Source organism: Pipra filicauda, unplaced genomic scaffold, assembly GCF_003945595.2.
Source record: "Pipra filicauda isolate LSUMZ 115617 unplaced genomic scaffold, ASM394559v2 scaffold8_size5757611_pilon, whole genome shotgun sequence".
NCBI lineage: Eukaryota > Metazoa > Chordata > Aves > Passeriformes > Pipridae > Pipra > Pipra filicauda.
Window position 1 is genome coordinate 931,412 of NW_024105087.1, and position 23,416 is coordinate 954,827.

Consider the following 23,416-nt stretch of genomic DNA (forward strand, 5'->3'; position numbering starts at 1 on the left):
TGCCCAAAAACAGTGTAGTTTCTATAGATAAATATTGCACTTGACATTGCTATTACATGCAATAGGTGATCTTTAAGGTTATTCTGGCTTTTTGGAGGATTTCTCACCTGTAAAACATGAACCTCAGTCTTGATAAATATCAAAACAAAACTACCAGAGATTATTTCCCCCGTGAGTAGCAATCAGGTGTGGAATCTGAGGTTGAAACATAGAGAAAACATAAACAAAAAGGCCCTTTTTTTTTTTTTTTTTTTCTTTGTTTGGTTTTGGTTTTGGTTTTAAATTTTATTTTATTTTATTTTTTAATATCTGCAATTGAAAAAGATATATTCTTAGTAGTTTTCATGTGTAAGTACACACATCAGAATTACTGAAGTGCACAATGCTCTCATCAGTCCTGTTTGAAAGACTTTCTTATCCTGCAAAGCATAATCCTGGTACCCCTGAGTATTAACTGATGCTGGTTAATCAGCCCAGGTTTGCTCTCTTGACCCTCTGTCATTGACTTACAAGGCTTTTCTAAGTAGATCAGCCTGCTTTGTAGCATAGCAAAACTCACACAGAAATACCAGGGAGCCCTAAAACTGGAGGCAGAAGAGCATTTAGCAATAGTAACACCTTCGTGTGCCTAATGGCAATGCTTGTGTGTGCTTCTGTACTTCTAGATGTAAGCAGTTTTGGATCATGTTTCAACTCAAAACAGTTAAACAATATACCCTGTATATTTACTATAGAAAAAATACTATATTTACCATAAACAATATGCCCTGTATATTTACTATAAAAAAGATCAACTGATAGATGGTTGACCAGGATTGATAGTTGTGGTCATTGTCATTCGCTTCAGATAGAAATTTCTCTTTGTTAACCTTTAGGGAATGTATTACTTTAACATCTGAAGCACCATGTGGCTGAAGCTGATGTGTCAGTGCTCCTTTGGAACAGTATCTGCTGGGGACATACAATGTTCTGGTAGTCCGATAAGAAAGGCATTGTAAGAAAGGCAGGCTGCAAACTCCTGTAGGATATCCCCTCAGAGTCACTGGAATAGTTAGTACTGAACAGGAAGAAAGCATACCTGGAAAGAGTGGTTCCCAAAATTTCTGTGACTGTGTGATACCTTCTCTTTGAGGCCATGCCAAGTGTTATTTCCAGTCTGTGTCTGCAGTAGGGTGCGTATTGGGAAGGCAAAACCATAGTGGCACTTCTTGAAAGCTGTTATACCTCCTTGCTGTTTTTCATCTGTTCACAGTGTATATGCATCTGCTCGAAAGCTGACTGCTGTACAGGAAAAGGCTGTTTATACCTGATTTAACCCTTCCATGTAAGGCACTACAGATAGGCAGAGGTCAGTGCCGTGTTTGCTTCTCCTTGCACTGAAAAAATAAACGGGTCATAATTCTGGTTCCATGTGACAATTGGCAATTAGATATTAGGCAATGTTTTGCAATATGAAATTAGTAGAATGACCCCAAGGGATCAAGAGCCAAGAGTGGGCGGCTGACACCCATTTTGTCTCCTTTTCATTTCCCTAGGAGACCAGGATTGTTTCAAGTGAATTTCTTATGCTTGTGGGTGTCAATTTGAGATTCATTAAATTAAAGGGAGCTTTGCTCTTGAATTCCTCCTGTGTCACCAGCATCTCTTTCTTCTAAGTTAGATTTCGTGAACAGAGACTTTTGCACATTGTCTTGCAGCTTTTCTTGACATTCAGGGTACTTTGTGATAAAGAAGTGCTTGTGGCTATTTGGTATAAATTCATCAGCTGTTATATACTAGACCTTACAAATGAATGCTACATTCTGTTGCTGCATGTTTATTTGAATTATTTGCAATGCCTTCACACTTCCCTCTCCCAGCTTAGAAATGGATATGATTGCAGCATGGCTGGCTGTTGGTAAGAGGGACAAAGAGGGCAGAAGAATGACATGCAGAAGCTCTGTTTGGTCAGTGGCTGGCAGAATTAATTCTGAAAGAAATTACTGTGCCGAGGAAATTTGTGTAGCCCCATCACAAATTGTTGTTATTCAGCTCATACTGGATTTGACAAACGTATAGTTCAGTGGTTCTTTGGAAATAATAAAAGATCAATTATTGTGCTGGGGTGTAAAAAGCTATGCCAAATTTCTGACCAAAAAACAGGAAGCTGTGTTATGAATTGCCTTGAGAAATAAAAGATTTCCTTCCTTCTTCACATCATGAGCAAGTGCATCACCTTCATTCAGGGCAGAGATAAAATTCCAATCCATATGGATTTTGTAGTGCCTTTGGGCTGGATAGTTTGACCACCTCAGTAGAGAGGCTACTAGCAACTCTTCAATTCTTTCACTTGGAATGCCATCCCTATGGCCTCCTCTTTCATAAACCTACAAGGGGCTGGGGTTGCCAGGCTGGCCCATGAATTCAAGATGATGCTTTCACTGCAGTGGGTTGTTGCAGTGCTATGTGTCCAGGAGCAAACTGAGTGGAATAGGTGTAGTAATTATCTTTTGCTGTGTGGAAAATGTGACATGTTTGGTGAAAAGCAATAGACTGCCAAGATCTCTCTATTTATTCCCCCTCTAAACCTGTTTTGGTTTTTTTTTCCTCATACATCTGCGACAATTGTCTCAGCAACCCTCAAAAAACCTCATGTGTCTTGGGCTGAGTGGTTTGCCAGGGAAAATTATAGCTGACAATCCCATAATTCAGCATAATAGATGGGTGAACATGGGAGGGGGTTGCTTGCTCTCTGGTATTTTTAGAAAGTGGCAGGTAAGGATTACAGTGTCTGTGCTCATGGTGTAGTGGGGAATATGACTTTGTAAGAGTTAGGCAGTGCAAATGATAAGGTTTCATGGGATGGAAAACAATTCTGCTGTATTCAGGAGGGGAAACATCTTCTTACTCCCACCCAGGGTAGGCAAGTCTGTCTTCCCTTCTATCCTTTTAAGAAAGAATCCGTCTTTTGTGTGTCCAAACTTATTGCTGAGGCATCCCATTAAGCGAGTCACCACAACTTCCTGTTACTTGGTGGTGTCCTATCAATACTTAATTTTGCCCACCTTTCCTGCCTCAATCAGGTCCCAGAAACTACCTCCACCCTCCCGCCCACAAGGTTTTTAGCACCCAGGCGACATACATACCGATCCCCTGTGCTGGGGCTGATGGCAGCTCTTCAGAGACACTGCCTTGTGCCAGGCGCATCAGCGCCCGCCCATCCAGCTCTCCAGTATATGCCACCCTAGGGATCATGTGTTAGCTGGACAAGCCACTCGAGGAGGAGACTAGTAGTGAGAATGTAAGGAGTGGTAGCTAAACAGAAACGGGTGAGTAAAGCTGTTTTACAAATGATAAAACACTGTTCCCAGGGGAGCCTGGAACTGGAGCCTTTTGGTGGGGCAGGTGAGAAAATAGTGGTTGATGGTGTACCTGGCAGTGGCAGCATGATGGGAGAGTGAGGGGCTTGAGGTTGCCATTGAGAGAAAGAGCAATGGGAAAGCAGAAAAAAACAGACAAATCAGCAAGATTTTGTAGAAGATACAGAAAGCTCAGAAAGAAGCCAGAAAGGGGAGAGAAGGCAAAGAAGCTAAATAATGAGAAGAAGCAAAAGAAAAGTTAGACTGCTGAAAAAGATTGCAATATAGTTGCAAGACCCGAAGGATGTCATTCAGCAGCAAATCTGAAGATACAAAAGCTACTTGACTCACTATAGGGCACAAGAAGCATGCCAGAGATTCATGTGAGCTTGAGAACATGTCAGGATCCTGCTTGTTGGTGCCTGGGCATGTGGTATAAACTAGAGGATTTGGAGGTGGTACAGCTCACTCTGACACCTCTGCTTCTGTTACTGACTGGAGGGTACTGGGTGCACTTTCTACAGAGGATCTTTGGGTCTGCTTTCATTTCCAAGAAAATCCAGTTTGTGTGTACTCAGACTGCTCCACAAACCAAACAATAGTACATGGGAATGGGGATATTTTAAAAGGACAGCCCCAGCTTTAGAAAAACACGCTAATGTAAGTATGTGCAAAGGGAAGATGCTTTGTGGACTAGCATATCACTGTCTTGGAAGTTTTGCTTATTCTATCAAAGTTAGTTAATTTGTTCTGTGAGAAGGTTGTAAACAAGCAGCTGGTGGGCTCCCCTTGAATTCTGGAGTTATTCACCTCTTCTGTTGACATCCAAAATCATTCTGTTTGCATCCAAAAAGGCAGGAGAGAGGTGGCTGTTAGGGTCTGAACTGTGTCTTTCCTAAGAAATACTGAATTAAATTATTGACAATTGATAGGATAGAAGGAAAAACTGGATTATCTATTGCATTTCAATTCTGTAGTTGAATAGATGAAAAGGTTTGAAAGGATGAAAGGCTTGTTACTTCACCACGGTGTATTTTGTAACCCTGTAATACAGGCTTTTTGGCTAATTTCTGGTAGAGCAATGGAGAGAGCAGGTTTATCATATTGTCAATCCCTGCCTGCTGAAACTTGCGTCTTCATTTCATGTGTGTTATTAAAAAATAAAATAAAAAAGCCTGACTTGCACCTCAAGCTTCAGTTTCATTCCTTTGGTCAAATACCAAAATGAGGCAGTTATTTCCTCATGAAGTAGAAAATCTGACTAAATAAGTCACCAATTTGCACAAATGTCAGTTGGAGAAGTGTTTCCTGTGTATTAAATGAGGTTTAGAAGAGAAGATTTTAGGCAGTCTGAAAACCACACCCACCTAATTCTGTATTGTAATTTGTTGGCAGGACACCTTGTGAAAACTAATTGACACACTGAAAAGTTTTCTTATTGACAGTATCTAATTACCTAACATATATTATTACCTATCATGTTTTTTTTTTGTTCTCCCCTGGCGAGTAAATGCTTATCAATTACAAGGAAGTGGGTGGAGTTAGGGTGGGATAAAGGGTAGAAGTCACATTATCATTGAGAGTATCTGTGGTGTTAGGTTCAGAGAGCAGCAGCCTTCACCTAGACATAATTTTGGCTCTTAGAATGTGTAATTCTTATTTGGCTCCATCTCTGGAAGCTTGCTAGATTCTCCACTACGGATGAGCATATATTCTCAGAAAGGCAGCTGGTTGGCATTTTGGAGGAGTAAGCATGGAAGAAAATAGAGAGGGCCATGGTCTTGCAGAAAGCAAGATTTTGTCAATCTGGATGATTTTGTTTGTGGCGTTAGTTTTGTTGCCTTCGATGTTCCGAGTGTCATTGGGGATTTCTCATTTCTATGTGAATATTGTAATAAAAATATTAGAGGTAAGTTGAGAATTAGGTTCAAAAGGTATGTGTTTGCTACAGGACATGTTTAATAATAAAATCTGTACATTTTTTATAGAAGCCATAAAAGTCAGCAGAAAGAATTCCATTAACTTGGATGTGTTGTTTGAAGCTTTGTTTTACATGATAGACTTTGAGCGGTGTCTTTAATGATATCGAGTTATGTGCTGTCTTACATATAATCTGCTGCTGGTTTGAGGTTTTCCTGGATTAAAATAGAGACTCCATGATCTATTCTAGTTCAGGCTGGTTAAAGTACTTCATGCAAGTAGCATACTCATGAAAAGTCAGATATAAAGAAAAAGAGGTATTAGTTTATGGGACTTGGTAAGTAATAAGAACATGTATTTTAGATGTACATAAGATTCAGTGGTTTTATTTGGATTATTTTATTTACATGGTATTAATATTCTAGGTAAGAATATTCACTCTGTGTGTTGCTTCTTCCAGATGTAAATCTGGAGGATCAAGCAGTTACAAGTTCTGTTGTACGAGACTCGAGGAGTCTGTGCAACCTTCTAAAAGTGTAATTTTTCTAGGGATGAACTGATCATGGCTAAGATCTTAATTCTGCTACTATCAGTAAGAGGTTTCTGGGGGTTTTAATAAGCCATAATTCCATTTAGTTTTTCAAGTTTGACTTTTCGTATCCATCATTAGCCAGAAGTAGGTGCGGTGAATTCATCATACTGAACAGTGAAGGATTTCCATTTTCCAGTAGATTAACTTTGTGCTTCTGGCATAAACCTGCTTTCTGTGAATATACTTTCTACTTGTGGCAGAAAACACATTACTAGTATTATTGCTATTATTATTATTAAACTGTTGGAGTCATCTATTTGTGCAGTATAACATGTCTGTAGCCATGTGATATAGTTAATATCATAATCATCTTATCTTGCCAATTCTGTCTTTTTTTCTGTCTTATAATTCTTCTATCTCTTTTTGTTTGTTTGTTTGTGTTTGTTTGAGTGTTTGTTTTTTATTTTGTTTCATTTTAATGCTGATTAAGAGCTCTTGGGCAGGATCTGTCTTCAGCTGTATGAACAACATTTAGCATAGTGCACAGGACTGCAAAGTTTGGGGTTACTTGCTTTTTCAGATACCAGTGTTAATGACAAATGACTGCCTGGAGTGGCTATGTGTAATATTGGCCTTTATACGTCATATGTTTTTTTAATCAACTAGTGCTATGCTAATTAAATGCTTCTTGGTACCTTCTTCTTGGCACGCTTATATCAAATCTGAGAAGGTCTTTGGACAGGTCTTGCCGCTGCAGTTGCCAGACATTAAAATAACTTCCGTATTTTTCCCCCCACCCTGTGCACTTTCCAGCTTTGAGAGACATTTGACTCACTCAGTGTGTGCTTTATATAGGAAGGCAATTCTTTCGTGAAGCACATTAGATATTTCTCTTTCCACAGTTTTTTGTAACAGGTTATAAGCATGACAATTTTGTGTTCACAATGTGGAGGATCAATTTATCAAAAAAGAAATAATTAAAAAGTTAATTGTTATGTAATCAGGTGAGCCTTTTATGTTTAGTTCCCTGTGGCCACAGCAGCTAATAACAGGAACAGCACAATTCCATGCACTGCAGTTCAGACTGGCTTGTTTTGTGTTTTAGTTCAAAGTTGCTCCCTAATTGTTCAATGGGCAAAAAAGGAGTTTCTTCTGTTTTCATCTGACAGGTAATTCCAACGACTTTCTTTGAAGTATTGCTCAAATGCTTTTCATTGTGCCAAAAGAGTAACTAAGAGCTATTTTGGGGGGAAATGGGAGGGAGAGAGGATGGAGGGAATTTTAGGTCACCTTTGCTTGTGCTGTGGCCCACTAGGCTCTTTGCAGGGAAGAGTACGACTGGGAAATGCTGGGTTAAAGCTTGTGCATGTAATTGCTGGGCCTATTCTCTGAGTCCTGGGGCTCATTCCTCAGAATATGGCCAAAATTGCAGCTTGGGATACAGTCAGCTTTAAGCAGGCTTCTATGCACCGCTTGTTTGAGAAATTAACAACTTGACATTGAAAGCCCAGTGAAGGGTGGACTGGTTTCCAGCTGTGACATTATCTACCTGAGATATTGCTAATGGGGTAATGCATAGAGACAGACCATGTTTCCTGTTTTTATCCGCAATGGCGAAATAGGATGCCAAACCGGATAGCTAAGCTCAAAATGCTAAGAGCAGATGCTTAGTCATATATTAGCACACTATGGATTATATTGCAGGAATATCAGTGATTTAGGAAGTACCAAACAACTGGTTGGTGTTTCAGCAAAAAAATCCAACCTTGAGCACTATGACTGGATTCTCCATTATGTTGCATTTGATTTAGTCTGTTATGTAGACCTGCAAAATTAACAGAAAACTTCTCACCTGGCAACACTTTATATTTGTTTCTTACAGCTGTAGATGGCAAATAGGGAGGCAGAGGGAAAACATGTTTTATTTTCATCTATGTTTGTCAGCTTGAGAAAAATAAAAAAGTAGAGATTGAAATTGAGGACTTCAAAGTCAGAAAATATTTTTCAAAGAAATCATATCTGTAGCCCTTACTGAATTTGCTGGGAGCAAAAAAAAATGTGTTTTAGAATAAAGCTTAAGTTTTCAGATCTATTACTAAGCAATGAGTAATGGTGGCATATGATGAGATAAGTCAATTTGATTTCTTGACTTCACTGAAGTGTTTTAGCACTGTGAACAGTGACTGGAACAAATGGAAAAGATGTAATCATGTATGGAAATAATTTGTACCATCTAGAAGTGATAAAGATGAATGTGGTTTGATTTCTGATAAGGTTACTTTTTCCCATATGCTTGTAAACTTCTATTTGTAAATAATGTGTTTTCTGTGAGTTTGTACTTGCTTGTCTATATCAGAGTTTGATGGAAATGACAATACTAGCGAAGCCGTTCTAGGGACGGTATTCCAGCTGTTCCAAAAGAAAATGCCTTTGCTCTCGCAGTCCTGTGGAGAGTCAAAGAAACATATTGAACAGCTGTAGCTCTATTTGCCAAGAATCTTCTGGAATTTTGAGTTCTGAACTTCTGTATGAAATTGGAGCATTGTTGTTTCTTGAGAAATACTCACATGTAGGAAAGACATCTAATACTTGTGAATAGTCTTTGAATTGATAGCTATACGGAGGTAGCTAATATGCTGTAAACTCCCACTGGAGTATGGGCAGATGTTGCTGACACTTAAACTAGTGAAAGAAGCTCCCTGCCGTGCTTTCAAATACATGGCTATCCTGAGCTAGCCTCTGCAACAAAGCCCAAACAAGTTACACCTGTGCTCCTGTTCCAAACAAATGTTTGTGACCCTTCTCAACCTATTTCATCAGCTCTCACTAAAGCAGGCAGGAGATTTGTGAGTCCTTTTCACAATCTGATGGTGGACAGTCACATTCTCTCAGGCATGCAATGTAATACTCAGATCATTTGATCTGGGTTCTTGGTTGTGATGTGAAAGGGGAAATGAGGCCAGACAGAAAGGACTGTTGGATGAAAAGGTCCCAATTGCTTGATCTTAGATGGTGATTTTAGTTTGTGCTAAAAACCTACTGACCTTCTCTTTGCCATTGTATTGGAAGACTATGGGGAGTAAATGCCCCAAAGCCTTTGTCACACATGAGAAAAGGATTGAGAAAAGCCAGTGTAATGAGTGACTAGAAAAACCTCTTGTAAGAATATGGGAGAAGAGGTAGTAAAATATGGGAAGAGATGCAAAACTGAATTTTTACATAGTATAGAAAAATGGAGTACTTTAAATGGAAAAGGGAGGAAAAACTGCAAAACCCTCATAAAAAAAACCACAAAAAGTGAGATTTCAGAAAATCAATGTTCCATATTGTATAGTTTTTCCTGTCAGGTACTATGAAGAAAATAATTAATATAACCAAGTATTGGACATTCTTATTTTGTTTAGAATGTAATTACAGGAAGCTCAAAAAAATGGACTGTTGGAGTTAAGCTGTCAGGCCTTCAGTATTCCATCTGGGATCAACCACTGGATGTTTGGGCTCCTCGTGTCCTCATCACTTCAGAAATGGAAGTGAGGAAAGCACAGCAGCTGAGTTCTCGTTCAGTCAGCAAACTTAGGAATGAAGTTGCTACATTTAATACTTAAATTCTGTGTTAGTTGCAACATCTGTTTTTTTTTTTTTGTAAGGCATTTAAAACATCCTTTCATTACTGTTTTGCAACAAAGACCAGCATGACAGCTCTGTCTCAATGCTGTGCAATACAAAGGTGATCGCAAAGACTTATTTCATTTTTAAAAACAAATTATACGTACAGATGCAACTGAATGCAAAACAACATAGTAGCTAGTCTGCTGAGTCAGTCCAGAGTTTGACCCAGACAGACAGTTTGACAGGCTTCAATTCAACTGCTCGATGAAAAGCTGAAGAGCTGGGTGGTTGTATGGTCAGATTCCCTCCTCACTCCTTGTTACCTCAGTCTCCCATGCCAGTTCATGAGCTGGGAGGGTTTTGTGTTCCACAATAATTTTCATCCATGTTTTTTTTGTAACTGCTCCCATTTCAAACGATCTCTGGTGACATGTTCTGGACAATGAACTCACAACTTAACTGTGTTTTGTGGAAATATATTGCCTTTTTCTTGCTCATACACTCTGCCCAACACTTTTATATGATGAACCTCAGTTCTTGTATTAGAAAATAGATAACTGTACCTTATGCACTTGCCCTGTGCCAGTCCAGATTTTGTAGACCTCTGTCCCCTGCCATCTTGGCCAAGCTGACAAACCCTGTGTAACTGTTCAGCCCTTGAAAGCTCCTTCTCTTCTGCCTTGTCCCCTCGTCTTTGTAACCTTGACCATTTAGTTACCGCCACTTTTGTCTCACTCTTTCTCTGTTCTATGAGTCAAGACTTTATATTTTACTAGTAATCTTTATAAATTTTTGTTGGTTTTGTCTTGTCTTATTTAAATTAGTTAACATATATTTTGAGTCACCTTGGTCAGTAATTATCACCCTTTTTCTATTTGGCAATCAAAAGCCAGCTTCCTTGAGGCATTCCAAATCCTCTAGGACAGTATGAGCAAGCTCATTTCTCGCAGTGCTTGCTGGCTGCCAGGTGCCTCTCTGTGTAGGAGGACTGTGATAGGCAAGATAAGGGTGGTAGACAGGAGACAGGAAAGCAGAGAGTAAGGCAAAAAGGCTTTATTTGTCAAGCTCAGTGATTTTTTATTTATTTTCCTCCCTCATGCCATACAAGTATCCTAAAAGAATATTGGGGAAGGGGTGAGAACCAGCAGTACATTATAAAGAGGTTAAATTTGCCACATGTCTGCCTTTACTCTCTTTTGCAACATTGCTGTACCTGTTCCGGATGTTCTTTCATTTCTCAGTGTGTGGGCTGCTGTTTTCATGACATCCCCTGGCTCCACAATTCTGACTCTTCATGTGTTGCAAAAGATTGAGACAGGTGATGTACCAGTTGACCTTTTCAAGAGAGTAATTGGGAAGTATAGTGACGGGCTGTGGTGTGGGATTTTTTTTATTTTAATTTCTTCTTTTTTGATTTTGTTTGTTTGTTTTATGGTGTTATAACAGATGGTTTACATGGAGTTTAAAATACCCCATCAAAGCCTATTCTGCTTTCACTTTTTTCTTTTCTTTTAAGATGGCTGCTAAGAAAAAGTTCACGAAGGGTAACTAAAATATCCTAATTACGCCTTGGCAAAGTATCCCTTTTTTTACTGACTTTAATGCTGCAGAAGGAGCTGGTAGAGAGCATGCAAAACTTCAGGATGGCAAAAAAACTAATTGATATTGTTGGCACATGCAACACATTGTAGTGTAGTGAAGACTATTTGAGATCAGCTTTGTGGTGACTTAAATGGCTGCACACATCAGTAAGAAGGAAATACACTTTAAGCAGGAGTTTATCCTGAAGCAGATGGATTATCCTTATCTGTTGTAGATGGGTAGCTTTAATAGCAGGTGAAGGCATAAGATGAGTGGGTTGTTGATTCTTTGATAATGAGCAGAGCCTACACTCAAGCATCCGGTGTCCTTTGTTAGGCCAGATATCTTGACATAAATACAGGAAGATCTAGGACTCACTAGAGCTACTATTTATATATGTATGATGAAAACATTCAAAACTATGAAAACTTGAAAAATTAGGTGTATTGGTATATTTGATTTGCTAATGGAGAGTTTTATGATGTTCTGCGTATGGAGGAGAAACTTGGTTTAGCTCAAAAAGGTGAAGACAGGGAAGGGTGAAAACCCATTACCAAAGCTACTTCTTCAGAAATACCATGGATACAAAATGTTGCTGCCTCTGTTTTCTGTTAACAGAAATCACATTAATGCCCTAAAAATGAGGTAATCTCTTTTATTGTTTTAAATTAATTTTTTTAGATCTATTTTTTCAGCATCTCTCTGATGTCAGTGATAGTATTTTGCATAACTCTATTGCCTGAAGCTAAGTGGAAAAGAGAGAGTTTTGGACCCATGGATCTCATAGTCTTTCAAGTAGCTCAGTAATTTGTTGAGCCTCCAGAAGAAAAACAACTGTGTCCTGAAAAGAAGTTTGAACCAAACAATTTTTCCTGGAAATGGCAAAAGGTAGTCTATGTAACAAATGAAACCGGAGGTGTGCAGGACAGCCTTCAGGCTCACTTTGAAAAATGAAAATCTAAGACCGTGTAGGAGTAAAAGAGGCTCAGACAACTCACCTAAGGTAATTACAGAATGTCTAGAAATGATGAAATTAAAACCATCAACATCTACTTTTCTTGTTTTGGGAACAGTGGGCCACCCTGCAGATTGAGGAGGGAGTAAAAAAGCAGAAGGCGCTGGCACTTGAAAATTTAATCTCCACTGGTAAGATCTCTGGATGAAGGGGACACAGCACTATTCATCTTGTAAAAAGGCAACTATTTAAAAATCTTACTTAGAAAGGAGTTTGATGGGCAAATAACTGTTGAAGTTACAAAGCTACAGAAGGATGTTATAAGCAAGATAATCTGCAAATTATTGAGTCTTCTTGAATAAAAGGACCTAGAGACTAGTGTGGGTATAGAAAGACATTGCTGATAAGCATTTGGGAAGCTGTCCCTGTTTTCATGAGTATTTTGTTCTTTCTGACTCCATCAGCTCTCTCTTTACAAGACTGAATGAGTGTTCATTGCTCTTGACTTTGCTCTGCATGGATTCTCTTTTGTTTCTTGTAACTCCTCACATGCAAAAAACCCAGGGTCTCTCAAGTGAAGGAGTTACAGCATCCCATGGATCACAGTTAAATTTTGCATTCTTGTCTAGGCACGAGGATAAAATCTGAGTAATTTTTTCCCCCAAATATTTTTCCTTTCTTCTTTGACCAGAGGGGAGTGGGTTAAGTTCTCATGGTAATCCTTTTACTTGTAGTGCCATTTTTAGTCATTAGTCATGTAGACTGCTTGGTTTGTCAGCTAATAAGTTTTGGGTCTGATGATTTCCTGGATGTTGAAAGTTTGACTGAAGTGCAGCTGGAGGAAAGTTTTGTGATTCTGGTGGGGGGTAGTATATTGATTAAGATAAATTAAGTGTATTTTGAGTAATGCGCATTTAATGTCATCCAATACACCCCCTCCAAGAAAACCCCAAAATAAACAAACAAACAAAAACAAACAAAAAACCCCACATAACAACCAAAAGCCAAAAAAACCAAACCAAACAAAAAAAAAAAACAAAAAAAAAACCCAAACCAAACCAAAAAAACACAAACCAACCACCAAACAAAAAATTAATGAAAACAGAAAAAAAAAAACAAAAAACCAAAAACAACACAAAACAAAAAAAAAAAAAAAAAAAAAACAAAAAAAAAAACAACAAAAGGCAAACAAGAAGGCCAAGTGTTAGCTGGTATGAATCAAGACAATTTTAGTCACTTCAACCAGCCAGATAAGAATCTGGTCTCAGAGTGACCTCAGCAAACATACTGAAACTTGTTGTGTGGTTGTCCGATGGGGTGTAATTTTACAAATAGAAGAGCATGAATGTGTTTTTATTCTTCCAGCACAATGTGTCTGGAAGAACAACATGCAGTGTTACACTATGCATGTTTTGGGGCTTGGGGGAAATCTAGACTCTTCCAATTCCTTGTTAGTGAGGGGACTGTTAAAGGAGAAGGGATAGGGGAAGAAAGATGGGTCTGAAAAAAAGTACAGAGGAAGGAGTTTGTTACAGCTGGAAAAAAGTAAAACTAATCAACAGCAACAAGAACAATAAGTATACAAGCACTGGCTGAATCTGAGTCAGGGCACCAGGAGGGATCTGCAACCTTGGCAGTGCATTGTTGACATTTCTAGGTGTGTGTACATATGTTGTTTGGTAAATGACAATGAAGTAGGTGTTGTGCTCAAGATTTTATTTGCAGCTTGATCTGAATGCTTTTCTCTTTCCTCAGCAATTTAGGGGGGGTTATGTGGCATAGGGTTAGAGAAGTAACTTGTGGAATTAAGTGTTCAGTACGTGAATGAGGCATAACAATGCAATTATGGTGCTTGAGTAGGAGGAAAGCTATTTCTAAAAAGCACGTGTATTTTACTCTCTTTGGAACCCATGTTGTTCATTTCACCGTGTGGAAGGAGGACTCATTTCCTCATGCAGGGATCATCCAGAGAGACGAAACCCCCATGGAAGAGGAGATTGCTGGCCGGTGCCAAGGGTGCTTCAGCCTTGCTGATGTTATGTACTTCTCCAAGAAGGGGTGTGAGGCAGTTGCAGAAGATGAAGTCACTCGACGGTTCTCCTCTGAGGAGCTGGTGTCCTGGAACCTCCTCAGCAGAACCAATGCCAACTTGCACCGTGTCAGCTGGCAACTCACTGTTGTGTGGGTCATTGGGATCCTAATTCGGTATTGTCTCCTGCTGCCTTTTCGGTGAGCCAGATGTAATTTGCTGGGATCTGCTTTTCATGTTACTTTTCAGGGAAGTTGTGAAATAATATGGCTTTTGTCTGTTTTCCAAGATGCCATCTAAACTCAGATATCCCTAAAAGAAAAAAAAGAGGTGCCAAAGATGTAAATTTCTCATGTTCCATATGTTTGATTAGTAATTAATTAATAGTAATTAGTAATTCATTTGTTTTTAAAATCCAGCAAAACTGTATAGGAATAAACTGGATATCTTTTTGTCGGGTAAAGTAACAGCTGTTTCAACTGAAAGGATCAGGCTCCACTTGCCTAAGAGACAGGGAGACTGTGTGCTGAACACTTGGGATTTGAAGCAAAGCCAGCGTTCATGGGGCATAGGGCTGAATGGAGGGAAAAAAAGAGACATCCACTTGGAATGTATTAAATGTTCAGCATTTTAAAATTGTCTATTAAGCAAACCCAACCTTTGTCATATTGACCAAACCACTACAAATGTTCATGCGTTCTTGCAAACAACAGGAGCTTTTAAAATTCCTTATTCTTTTGACGGGTGGGCAATATACTTACAACCTAGCTGAAGTGCATGGTGGAATTTTGTACCAGTCACATAGCCAAGCACATATACCTGCCTGTAAACTTAGATATACAGCTTAAGAAGACAACATCTGTGTAGAAATGGCTTCAATATACTGGTTGAGTCAGCCATTAGTAACCAACAGAATTTAATTTTCATCCTTTTAGAGTGGAAATACATACTGAAATTTCTGGATAAGTTTTTAAAAATTAAATTCTGAGACCCTTTTGGCCCTGAGAAATCTTACCTGCATAAAAGAACACCAGCCACTACTTGCTGTCCTCTTTGAACACCATGGCTTCTTCACCATGTGATACTTTCAGATCAGAGCATGGTGCTTTTTGGAAGTTAGGCTCCAAGCAGCACAAGGTTTTGTAACCAGTGCAGGATTAATTGCGTGAAAACGTGCTTGTATTGTCCCGTTGGCCTTTAGTGGTTTCTATTGCTAGTTAGATGCTATTATGGTGGAGGGAAGCATTGTGAAATGGATCAAAGGGCCAAATAAAATGTTTTCTTGCTTACTCTTCCAGTTTTGCTTCTTAGCATTTAATTAAGATTATTTTACTTTGTAGCGTCTGCTTGTCTGTTTTCAGCATCCTGTTGCTGGTGTTGGCCAGTATGGTAGTAGGACAGTTTCCAAATGGCAGGTAGGTGTTTGCTGAGGGCTCTACTGATTTCTTTTCATTTCTTTAAGGATTTGAACTAGTAGTTGGAACACTCTGCTTGTAACCAGAGGATTAATGCGGACTATCATGGGATGACTTTTTCTCTACTGTAAACTTACAGAGTGCTATGAGAGAGAGTATGGCAATGGTATCTGAAAGCAGACATGCAATATAAGCCAGATAGATACTGCTGGAAGCATGTCTTAGAGCATAAAATAGAATATGCTCTACCTGAGTCAGAACAGGGCAATTAAATCACCTGTCCTGAGCAATTCCATATTAATACTTTGAGATTGTTGTGTCCTCTCACTGCAAGAAACTCGAATGTGATTCACCAGCTAGATACTGCTATATTAAATTTATGTTAGTGAATGAGAAGAAATCTATAAAACAAAACCCTATTATCTTCTCTGCTTTGAGTCTGGTGGATTTAGAATAGATTACAGTAAGAGAGTGGAATATCTCTCATACCAATGAGCTCCTTCTGTGTGGTATTGTTACTGCAGAGAATCCTCTTAGTATGGGCTTTGTAGTAACAGGTATTTGGAATAATCTGGAGAGTTTACATTGGAGTGTTCCATGGCTGACTATATAGAACTGGAAATGTATGTATGGCTTCATTTCTTTTAGAGTTAAAGGCTGGCTGAGCAACCAGGTTCAGATGATATGTGCCACACTAGGTGTCCGATGTCTGAGTGGTCTTGTCCATTTTCACAACAGGTGAGTGGTTCCAGTCTGCTCTCAATGGGTTGGTATTCATTCTTACAGTACTTAATGTCTCAAGTTTCAGAGAAGGATTCTTATTCCATTACTGCATGGATACTATGATGGCATAATTTATCCAAAAAGCTGTTTGGATCATCTAGACTCTGTCAGGATGTTTGCATGCCCTATTGTGTCTTCTGTTGTGTAGTGGCAGGGTATGTGTAGGTGAAGTAGTACTTGCGTTCCTGGTTAAGTAGACACTTAGACATTTTTCAATGTTTGCCGTGAACTTGTTTTAACCACATGCAAAAATATTGCCATAAAATGTTCATCTGTCCCAGTAGCCAATTTGTTTAGTAACTAATTCTTCGTGCTCTCTGCTGAAGTAAGTTATGGGAGGTATTTTGGTAAATCTTTGTAGTGTCTTGCTTGCTTAATGGTATGCTTTATGTCATGGAGGCTTCTGAAATATGTTGTTTGTGCTTTAGAAAGAAAAGCAAAATCATGCTGCAGCGCCTTTGCTTTTAGAATTTTGGTGTCCAAATATTCTTTGATACATGCCTCTGTGAATGGTAATATATGCAGCTAAAATGCATATCCAGGGAAATCTCGTATTTTCAGCTAAAAGGAAACTGGTTTTGGTGAAATGCCAGAACTGCTGAAATGTGAAGGGACTCTCAAAAGTATGAGGAAAGATGACTTATCTGCTGTAATGTACTACCAGAAATTTTAACATATATGTTGTAATACTAGTATTTTAAAATGTTTTGTGTTCTCTCACTTCCTACGGATTTGCAGATAAGCCATGGGCCTGAAATGCTTTTGTCACTCAGTCTTGATTGTGTATGTATGCCTGCTGGATGGGTCATCTGATGGGGCCTGTAGTCTGGAGAATAAATGTTTAATAATTACCTTTATGGTTGTCATTGCAGAGAAAACAGACCACAGCAAGGAGGCATCTGTGTAGCCAACCACACATCTCCATTAGATGTCCTAATCCTGGTCAGCGATGGATGCTATTCCTTGGTATGAACAAGAGAGTTGGTAAATATCAGTAACGTTGAGATGCCTGCAGATGTGGTGTTGGGGAAGAGGATAAACTAACTGGTCGAAAGAGGGGGATTTGATAGCATTCAAACTCGCATTTTGGACTGCAAGAAAGCACATGCAGGCAAGTGTGTGTGCATTTATGACCAAGAGAATTGGTACAATTTGTGATTAAGCTTAGAAACAGATGCGTGTGTGCATTTGCGTAGTAACAAGTTTCTTTTGGTCTTGCAGGTTGGCCAGGCACACGGAGGGCTTATAGGACTCATTCAAAAATCTTGCATGCGGACCGGTCAGCATGTCGTATTTGAACGTTCGGAAATGAAAGACCGTCATCTGGTGAGGAAAAAGTAAGGTAGTGTGAGCTGTTTGCTTAATTGTCTGGTCAAGTCTAGTAATTGTGAGGTTCAAGCGTAAGCTGAGGCTGCTCTTACCCTGCATTTCTCCTTGGTGGGCAGCTGTAGGTTGTCATTGGTGTAAGGTTTGGAACTGCTCTGTCAGAGAAGGTGCAGGGTGTAGCAATCATCTTTAAGGTCCCTTCCAGCCAAAACTATTCTAATAATTCTACTCCATGTTTGATCATTTGCCATGTAACCTCTGGGAATTTCCACATTGCTACAGCTGCCCTGTCTGCCACAGGCAGGACCCTATTCATTCAGTTTTGAGGCTGTGATTTGGGATGTCAGGACTGAAACCAGAGTTCTATCTGCACTTCTGCTTCCCAGATCATGGCTTGTCCTGGTACATTTACTCAGCAGCTCTGAGCATCAAAGCTGGTTGTATCTGCTGTTATCACAGTATAAAGGGAGAGTGATTGCAGCAAAGAAAAACCCCCAAAACCAAGGTACCACCTAGCTGCTAGAAGCTGGAAGAGCACCTGGAGTAGTATCATAAAATTTTTGCCTAATGCCTATGATGCTCTCAAGACATGCAATACTGATTCCTGGCAGAGATAACATGTTGGACTTTAAGGACATAAACAGGATTGACTCAGTATGACAGTTCTTATAGAATCAGGTGTTTACAGAGACTGTTCTGTCGTCCTAAATCTTCTTGAAAAAGGGTGCAACGCAGCTACATAAAGTATCTATGACAGTTTGTCCTTAGAAAATTGGAAAGGGTTCCCTATGCTAGATCATTCTCCTTTTTTAATTTTTTTTTATTTTATGATATCTGATATTTTGCTTTTGTTCTTTAATGGAGACTGGAGAGGAGCTGCATGCTCTTGAGTCATAGGAAAGATGAGTGTCTTGGAAAACAACAGATTTTGGTGTCAGTCATCTGCTTAGCGGTGATACATTTGTTTTTAAGTGATGCAGCTAATGTAGTAAGATAGCAGCCTGTCACTTGACTAGATGTAGAGAATCATTAGATACATGTAAAACTGATGCTATGTACCTAGAAGGCATGAAAACTAGAAATATGGAATATACTTCAGTCAGGCAAGTTCGACTGTGTTCATAGCTGCAACCTGGGAAGTTATTTTCAGGGACTTCAATTACCACCATTTTCTGGCTTCATGTTAACTAGGTTAAAATGGTAAAATGAAACTTCATACAGTTTTGTAAAAAATGTACTTCTGTAATTAGCAAGAGAGAGTTTCAGGCCTGTGTCTCACTATCACATGTCCCAGCTGAGGCTACTGCCTGGCAAAAGACAACAGGGCAAGGGCTTTTCTTGTCCTATGTAAGAGGTAATGGATGTTTAGATGCTTGGACAAATACAAATATGAAATATACAGTGAAATTTTATTTTCTCTCCACAGAATTAGAGAACACATTGCAGATAAGGCCAAATTACCCATTTTAATTTTCCCAGAAGGTAGGAAACAACTACATTGATTTTATTGCTCTTCTCACTTCTTGCCACTGAGTGCAGTTTATTATATCCAGTCTTTACAAGTGAGGTGTTTGTTTTTAGTTTGTAGAATTAATTAGCTCTTGTGTGATATTAAAAGTCAAGTTCTAGTATCTTACAACAGTTTTATGACAGTCTATTTGCTTTAGCATATAACATAATGGAAGAGAGTACAGGCTCTGGGATTTTGTTCCAGAACTAAAGCTTACTTTCTCCTTTGGCAACTTAAGTCTCCTTAAAACAGTTTATGATTCATTTGCTGATACTTTTCTCAGAATGGATTAAGCTCTTCATCTGTTTTAATTCTGGCCAGGTACCTGCATTAACAACACATCAGTAATGATGTTTAAGAAGGGAAGCTTTGAGGTAGGAGGGACCATCCATCCAGTAGCAATCAAGGTAATGTAACTGCAGTTTTCCAAATGTGGGAGGATTGTTTGCAAAAGCTTCTCATGTCAGAGAAGATGTTCATGTGTAAACCTTATAAAGGGGCTTGTTTGGTGTGATGAGGTACTGAATAAACCCTGAGAAAACGAAAACTTGATGGTTTGCAACGTTCAGTGCAGTATGGGAAATGTTTCATTGAGGATCTTTGCAACTGGTTAGGAGCGACCTGAAAAGTACAGTGGCCCTTGCCGTGTTGTGTGTTCAGTTCTGCTTGCTCATTCTGTCCTAGGGCTCCTGGCTCTTGTGAGCTCTGAGGATAAAGGCACTTTGCTTAGCACTTCCAAGTCTTTCTGAGTAGCTTTAGCCAAGTTGCCCTAGATCTAGATATGTTAGTTACTTTTTCTGGAACTCTAACATTGCCTAATGTTAAGGAAATCATTAAAAGTGGTGTGAACATTTTTCATTAAACCTTCATAGTCAGCATATCTGTAGATGACAAGTCTTTACATTTCGAGTAAATCTCTTGTTACAGTTGTGTTTCAGTGGGTCTGTTACAGTTTGAGGTCCTGCATGGCTTGTAAATGAAAAATGTTAGAAACTTATAATGACTGTTGGAGCTTTACTTTGAATTAACTGATGCTTTTAGGAGGTATGAGTAGATTTACCCCTTTTTAATAAGTTGAACTGTGACTTTGTGGCCGAAAAAAAGCAGCTTATGTGATTTAAACTAAGGTAGCAGATCATGCCCTTGTGCTTATTCTTCTTGTCTTCCAGTATGACCCCCGATTTGGAGATGCCTTCTGGAACAGCACAAAGCATTCTATGATGACCTATACTTTCAATCTGTTGACCAGCTGGGCTGTTGTCTGTAACGTATGGTACCTGCCACCGATGGTCCAAGAAGTACTTATGCTTTTCTAAGTTTTGCAAATGCTTTTAAAATGTTGTCTGTGTTACTATGCATAGTGTTTGTGAATTTTTATTGATAACTTAATGGACTAAGACCAGAAAGCAACACTACAGTCTTAAAATTGAGCATGGATTCATGTGGGTTAGTTATCTTCAAATAAAAACTAACCTTGAAAATATTCAGACATTCCTCCACCGTGCTCCCTATTGCTGCTAAAACCTTTACTTGGGTTCCGGTGCAATTGCTTTCTTCTGATCCTTGAGACTAGAAGAGACATAGGTTTATGCTGCAGGAGTCCTGCCCCTCAGTCTGGCACAGACCTCCTGTTTTTACTCTAGAAGGGATACATGGATTCAGGCCTTCTCTTCACTCCGTACAGGGTCGCTTCTGCCTTCTGTGTCCCCCCCCACTACCAGCATCTTCCCAACACCCTGTTCTCTGTAACAGCTTTCTCCCACCACCTTGTTTCTCAGCCCTGCAGCATATCCAGCTAATCCTTTTCCCAGCAGCTTTACCCCACAACTTGGCAGAGCCTCCCAGCCCACTGCCCTATATACCACCCTGACACTGACAAAGTGCTCAAGGCTTTTTCTCTAGCAAAGCCCTAGTTTGGTATTGTCTACCATGGTCTTTGCTCAGCCCTAATTTTGGCAGGGAAGCTGCTGTAATGCATGTATCTTCAGTCCTCTGAAGTTTGGGCAGAGTCCTGTGAGCTCACAAAAATTTGAATGCACCAGGCCCAACCCTGTTCAAGAACCTTGTCTCCTGCAAGGGTGATCCTGTCAGTGTGTTCCCAGCTTCAGACTGATGCTGAAGTACTGGGAGCAGACACATCCCCTGCTCTGGCCAGACCTGTGACCTCATACTGTGTGTTGTTTGAGATTGCCCCAGAAACCAGAGCGCCTCCACTTAGTTCTTTTTGGCACTGACTGGTGGCAAACTGGGCAGCGTTCCCCAGGATCAGCTGGAACTGCCCTGCAAGTCACATCTGGCTTGTGGGTCTGGAAGTGCCTGCTGTCTGACAAAATGTCTTTAAGTGAGGCACAGAAAAAATGTTTATGTTGTAAAGCAAATAATTACTATATTTTTCAGGAAGAAGAAGATGCTGTTCACTTTGCCAACAGAGTCAAGGCTGCCATTGCTGCTCGGGGAGGAATGTCTGTACTTCCTTGGTAAGAAGCAACACCTCTGAGATTGGGTTTAAAGCATTTTAAGGTGTTCTGTATTCTGAAACATTAGCCTGGAATCCTTTAAAACTTCTTCCAGATTTGCTTTGCTTGCACTGTAGTCCATCACCCTTACTGACTCTAAATCCAGAAAATATTCCTTGAACAATTCCATTAGAATAAATAGAATAATATAGTATATATAGAGAAATAGAGCTGACAGGTAGATCTAGCCAGCAGGCAGTGTTAGGTGAAAATGAATTATTTGACTGTTAAATGCTGGGTTAAGAAAGGGCATAGTTGTGTGGTAAGACTTGGCAGTACAGATCATTTAACATTGTTGTACAAAATCCAACATTAAAGAGTGGAAACTACGCGGTCTAAATATTGCAATGTTTTTCTGCCTTGACCCTGAAGTGAGCTCAAGGCTGTTTCTTTTCTGTATCTTTCAGGGATGGGGGACTAAAAAGGAAAAAGGTGAAAGAGTCTTTCAAGGAAGAGCAACAGAAAAAATATTGCCAGATAGTAATAGAAAATGGATCTGTGGGAAATGGAAATGTTTGTTAAACGGTATTTATTTTATCTCATTTTTCCATGACTTATCTCTACCAGAAAATAGACTGGTTTTTATAGGAAACCAAACATGTTTTCCTTCTGTCTCTGTAAGATATTTTGCATATGACACAGCAGGGAAACCATAAAGAGATATCCTTATTTAATGCAAAAGACTCTAATTTTATAAATAGGAAAATATACAATCTACTAGTAAAATTCTCTCCGATGTTGAGTGAGAAAAATTGGCAATAAAATTACTTAGGCTTATTAAAACACCATTTTAAAACATTTGCAATACCTTGAGGACTTAAATGGTTACCTGTTAGCTTCTAACAAAACAACTCTGTAGTCCTAGCCTGCTGTCTCAGTGACTTGGACTAGCAGTGTTCCTGTCAGCCACAGTAACCATGTTGCTGTGGAGAGCTCCTCACATCAGGAGACGTTAGGCAGTTCACCAAAACATGTTTTCCAAATTGTATGTTGGAGAGGAAGTGTTGGATGTCAGAGGGGGAAAAAAAACACGTGCTGACTTTCCTCTCCATGTCACAAGACCAGGGACAGCAATGTAGAAAGTTTTCTATTCTGACAAAGAGCACAACAGTGTCCAGGGCAGCATGCCCCTGATGCCTGGGTGTGTGATGCTGAGGTAAATCAGTCACAGCCACGGACAGTGTCAAAGAAAATATATTGTGGTTTTAAATTACATTTTATCTTCTAGTTTTGTTGTGTCCCTTTCTGTGTCTCTTTGTATGTATTACCCAAATTAAAGAAAACATTTGATGTGACATCCATTGTTCTCTGTTATCATTATTTCTGGAGAACCACCTGCTTATGTTACCACTCGATATGAAGGCTAAGGATTTGCTCTCTGACAAGCCCACCCTCCAGAAATAAATAGAACAACTGCACAAAAGAAGTATGAGATGGAAATATTTCCATCACTTACAGTATTTACTGGTATAAAATATTTGCTCTCCTGGTAAGTAGCTCCCATATGGAAGGATCTGGCTTCTTAAATGATCTGAATAGCCCTAATGAAACACACGCAAATAGGTGCTCTGTGACAGAGATGTTGGTAAGGACAGTTAATAAGGTTTACATGAGAGCCCATTGATGAAGAGATGAAGGATCTGTTGTGGTGATCACAAACACACCCTGCAGAGGCACAGATGCACAGATACAGCTTTGCCCAGCCCTGGAGAGTCTAGAAAACTAATATTCAGAGGAGGGGCTAACAGAGGTGATAACTGCCCTGAGGCTGCATGGCACAGAAGTGGCATGGAACTGAGCTCTCCTCTTCTGGGGCCAGGCTGGGCTCTGTTACAGGTATGTGAATCCTTTTGGTGGATCAGTCAGTCCAAATTTTGGTGCCATAGGTAAGCAGTAGAAGAA

At 39.5% G+C, this 23,416-nt stretch overlaps 1 protein-coding gene across 1 annotated transcript; it reads left to right on the forward strand.

Moving 5' to 3' along the window:
* Positions 1-287: 287 nt before the first annotated feature.
* LOC113990052 (glycerol-3-phosphate acyltransferase 3-like) lies at positions 288-22,809 on the forward strand. The gene is made up of 12 exons (XM_027725124.2): positions 288-5,247; positions 12,054-12,126; positions 13,894-14,164; positions 15,305-15,379; positions 16,028-16,117; positions 17,035-17,128; positions 17,384-17,499; positions 18,915-18,970; positions 19,320-19,405; positions 20,168-20,296; positions 21,396-21,475; positions 21,922-22,809. The coding sequence occupies exons 1-12, from the start codon at positions 5,092-5,094 to the stop codon at positions 22,034-22,036; spliced, it is 1,341 nt and encodes a 446-aa protein (XP_027580925.1). The 5' UTR covers positions 288-5,091; the 3' UTR covers positions 22,037-22,809.
* Positions 22,810-23,416: the final 607 nt, after the last annotated feature.

Bases quoted from the DNA above. Each gene is read 5' to 3' on its own strand.
- LOC113990052 (XM_027725124.2), top strand. From the start codon at position 5,092: ATGGAAGAAAATAGAGAGGGCCATGGTCTTGCAGAAAGCAAGATTTTG. The intron at 15,380-16,027 runs GTAGGTGTTTGC...CATTTCTTTTAG, and splicing joins GGACAGTTTCCAAATGGCAG to AGTTAAAGGCTGGCTGAGCA. The intron at 18,971-19,319 runs GTAGGAAACAAC...AATTCTGGCCAG, and splicing joins CATTTTAATTTTCCCAGAAG to GTACCTGCATTAACAACACA.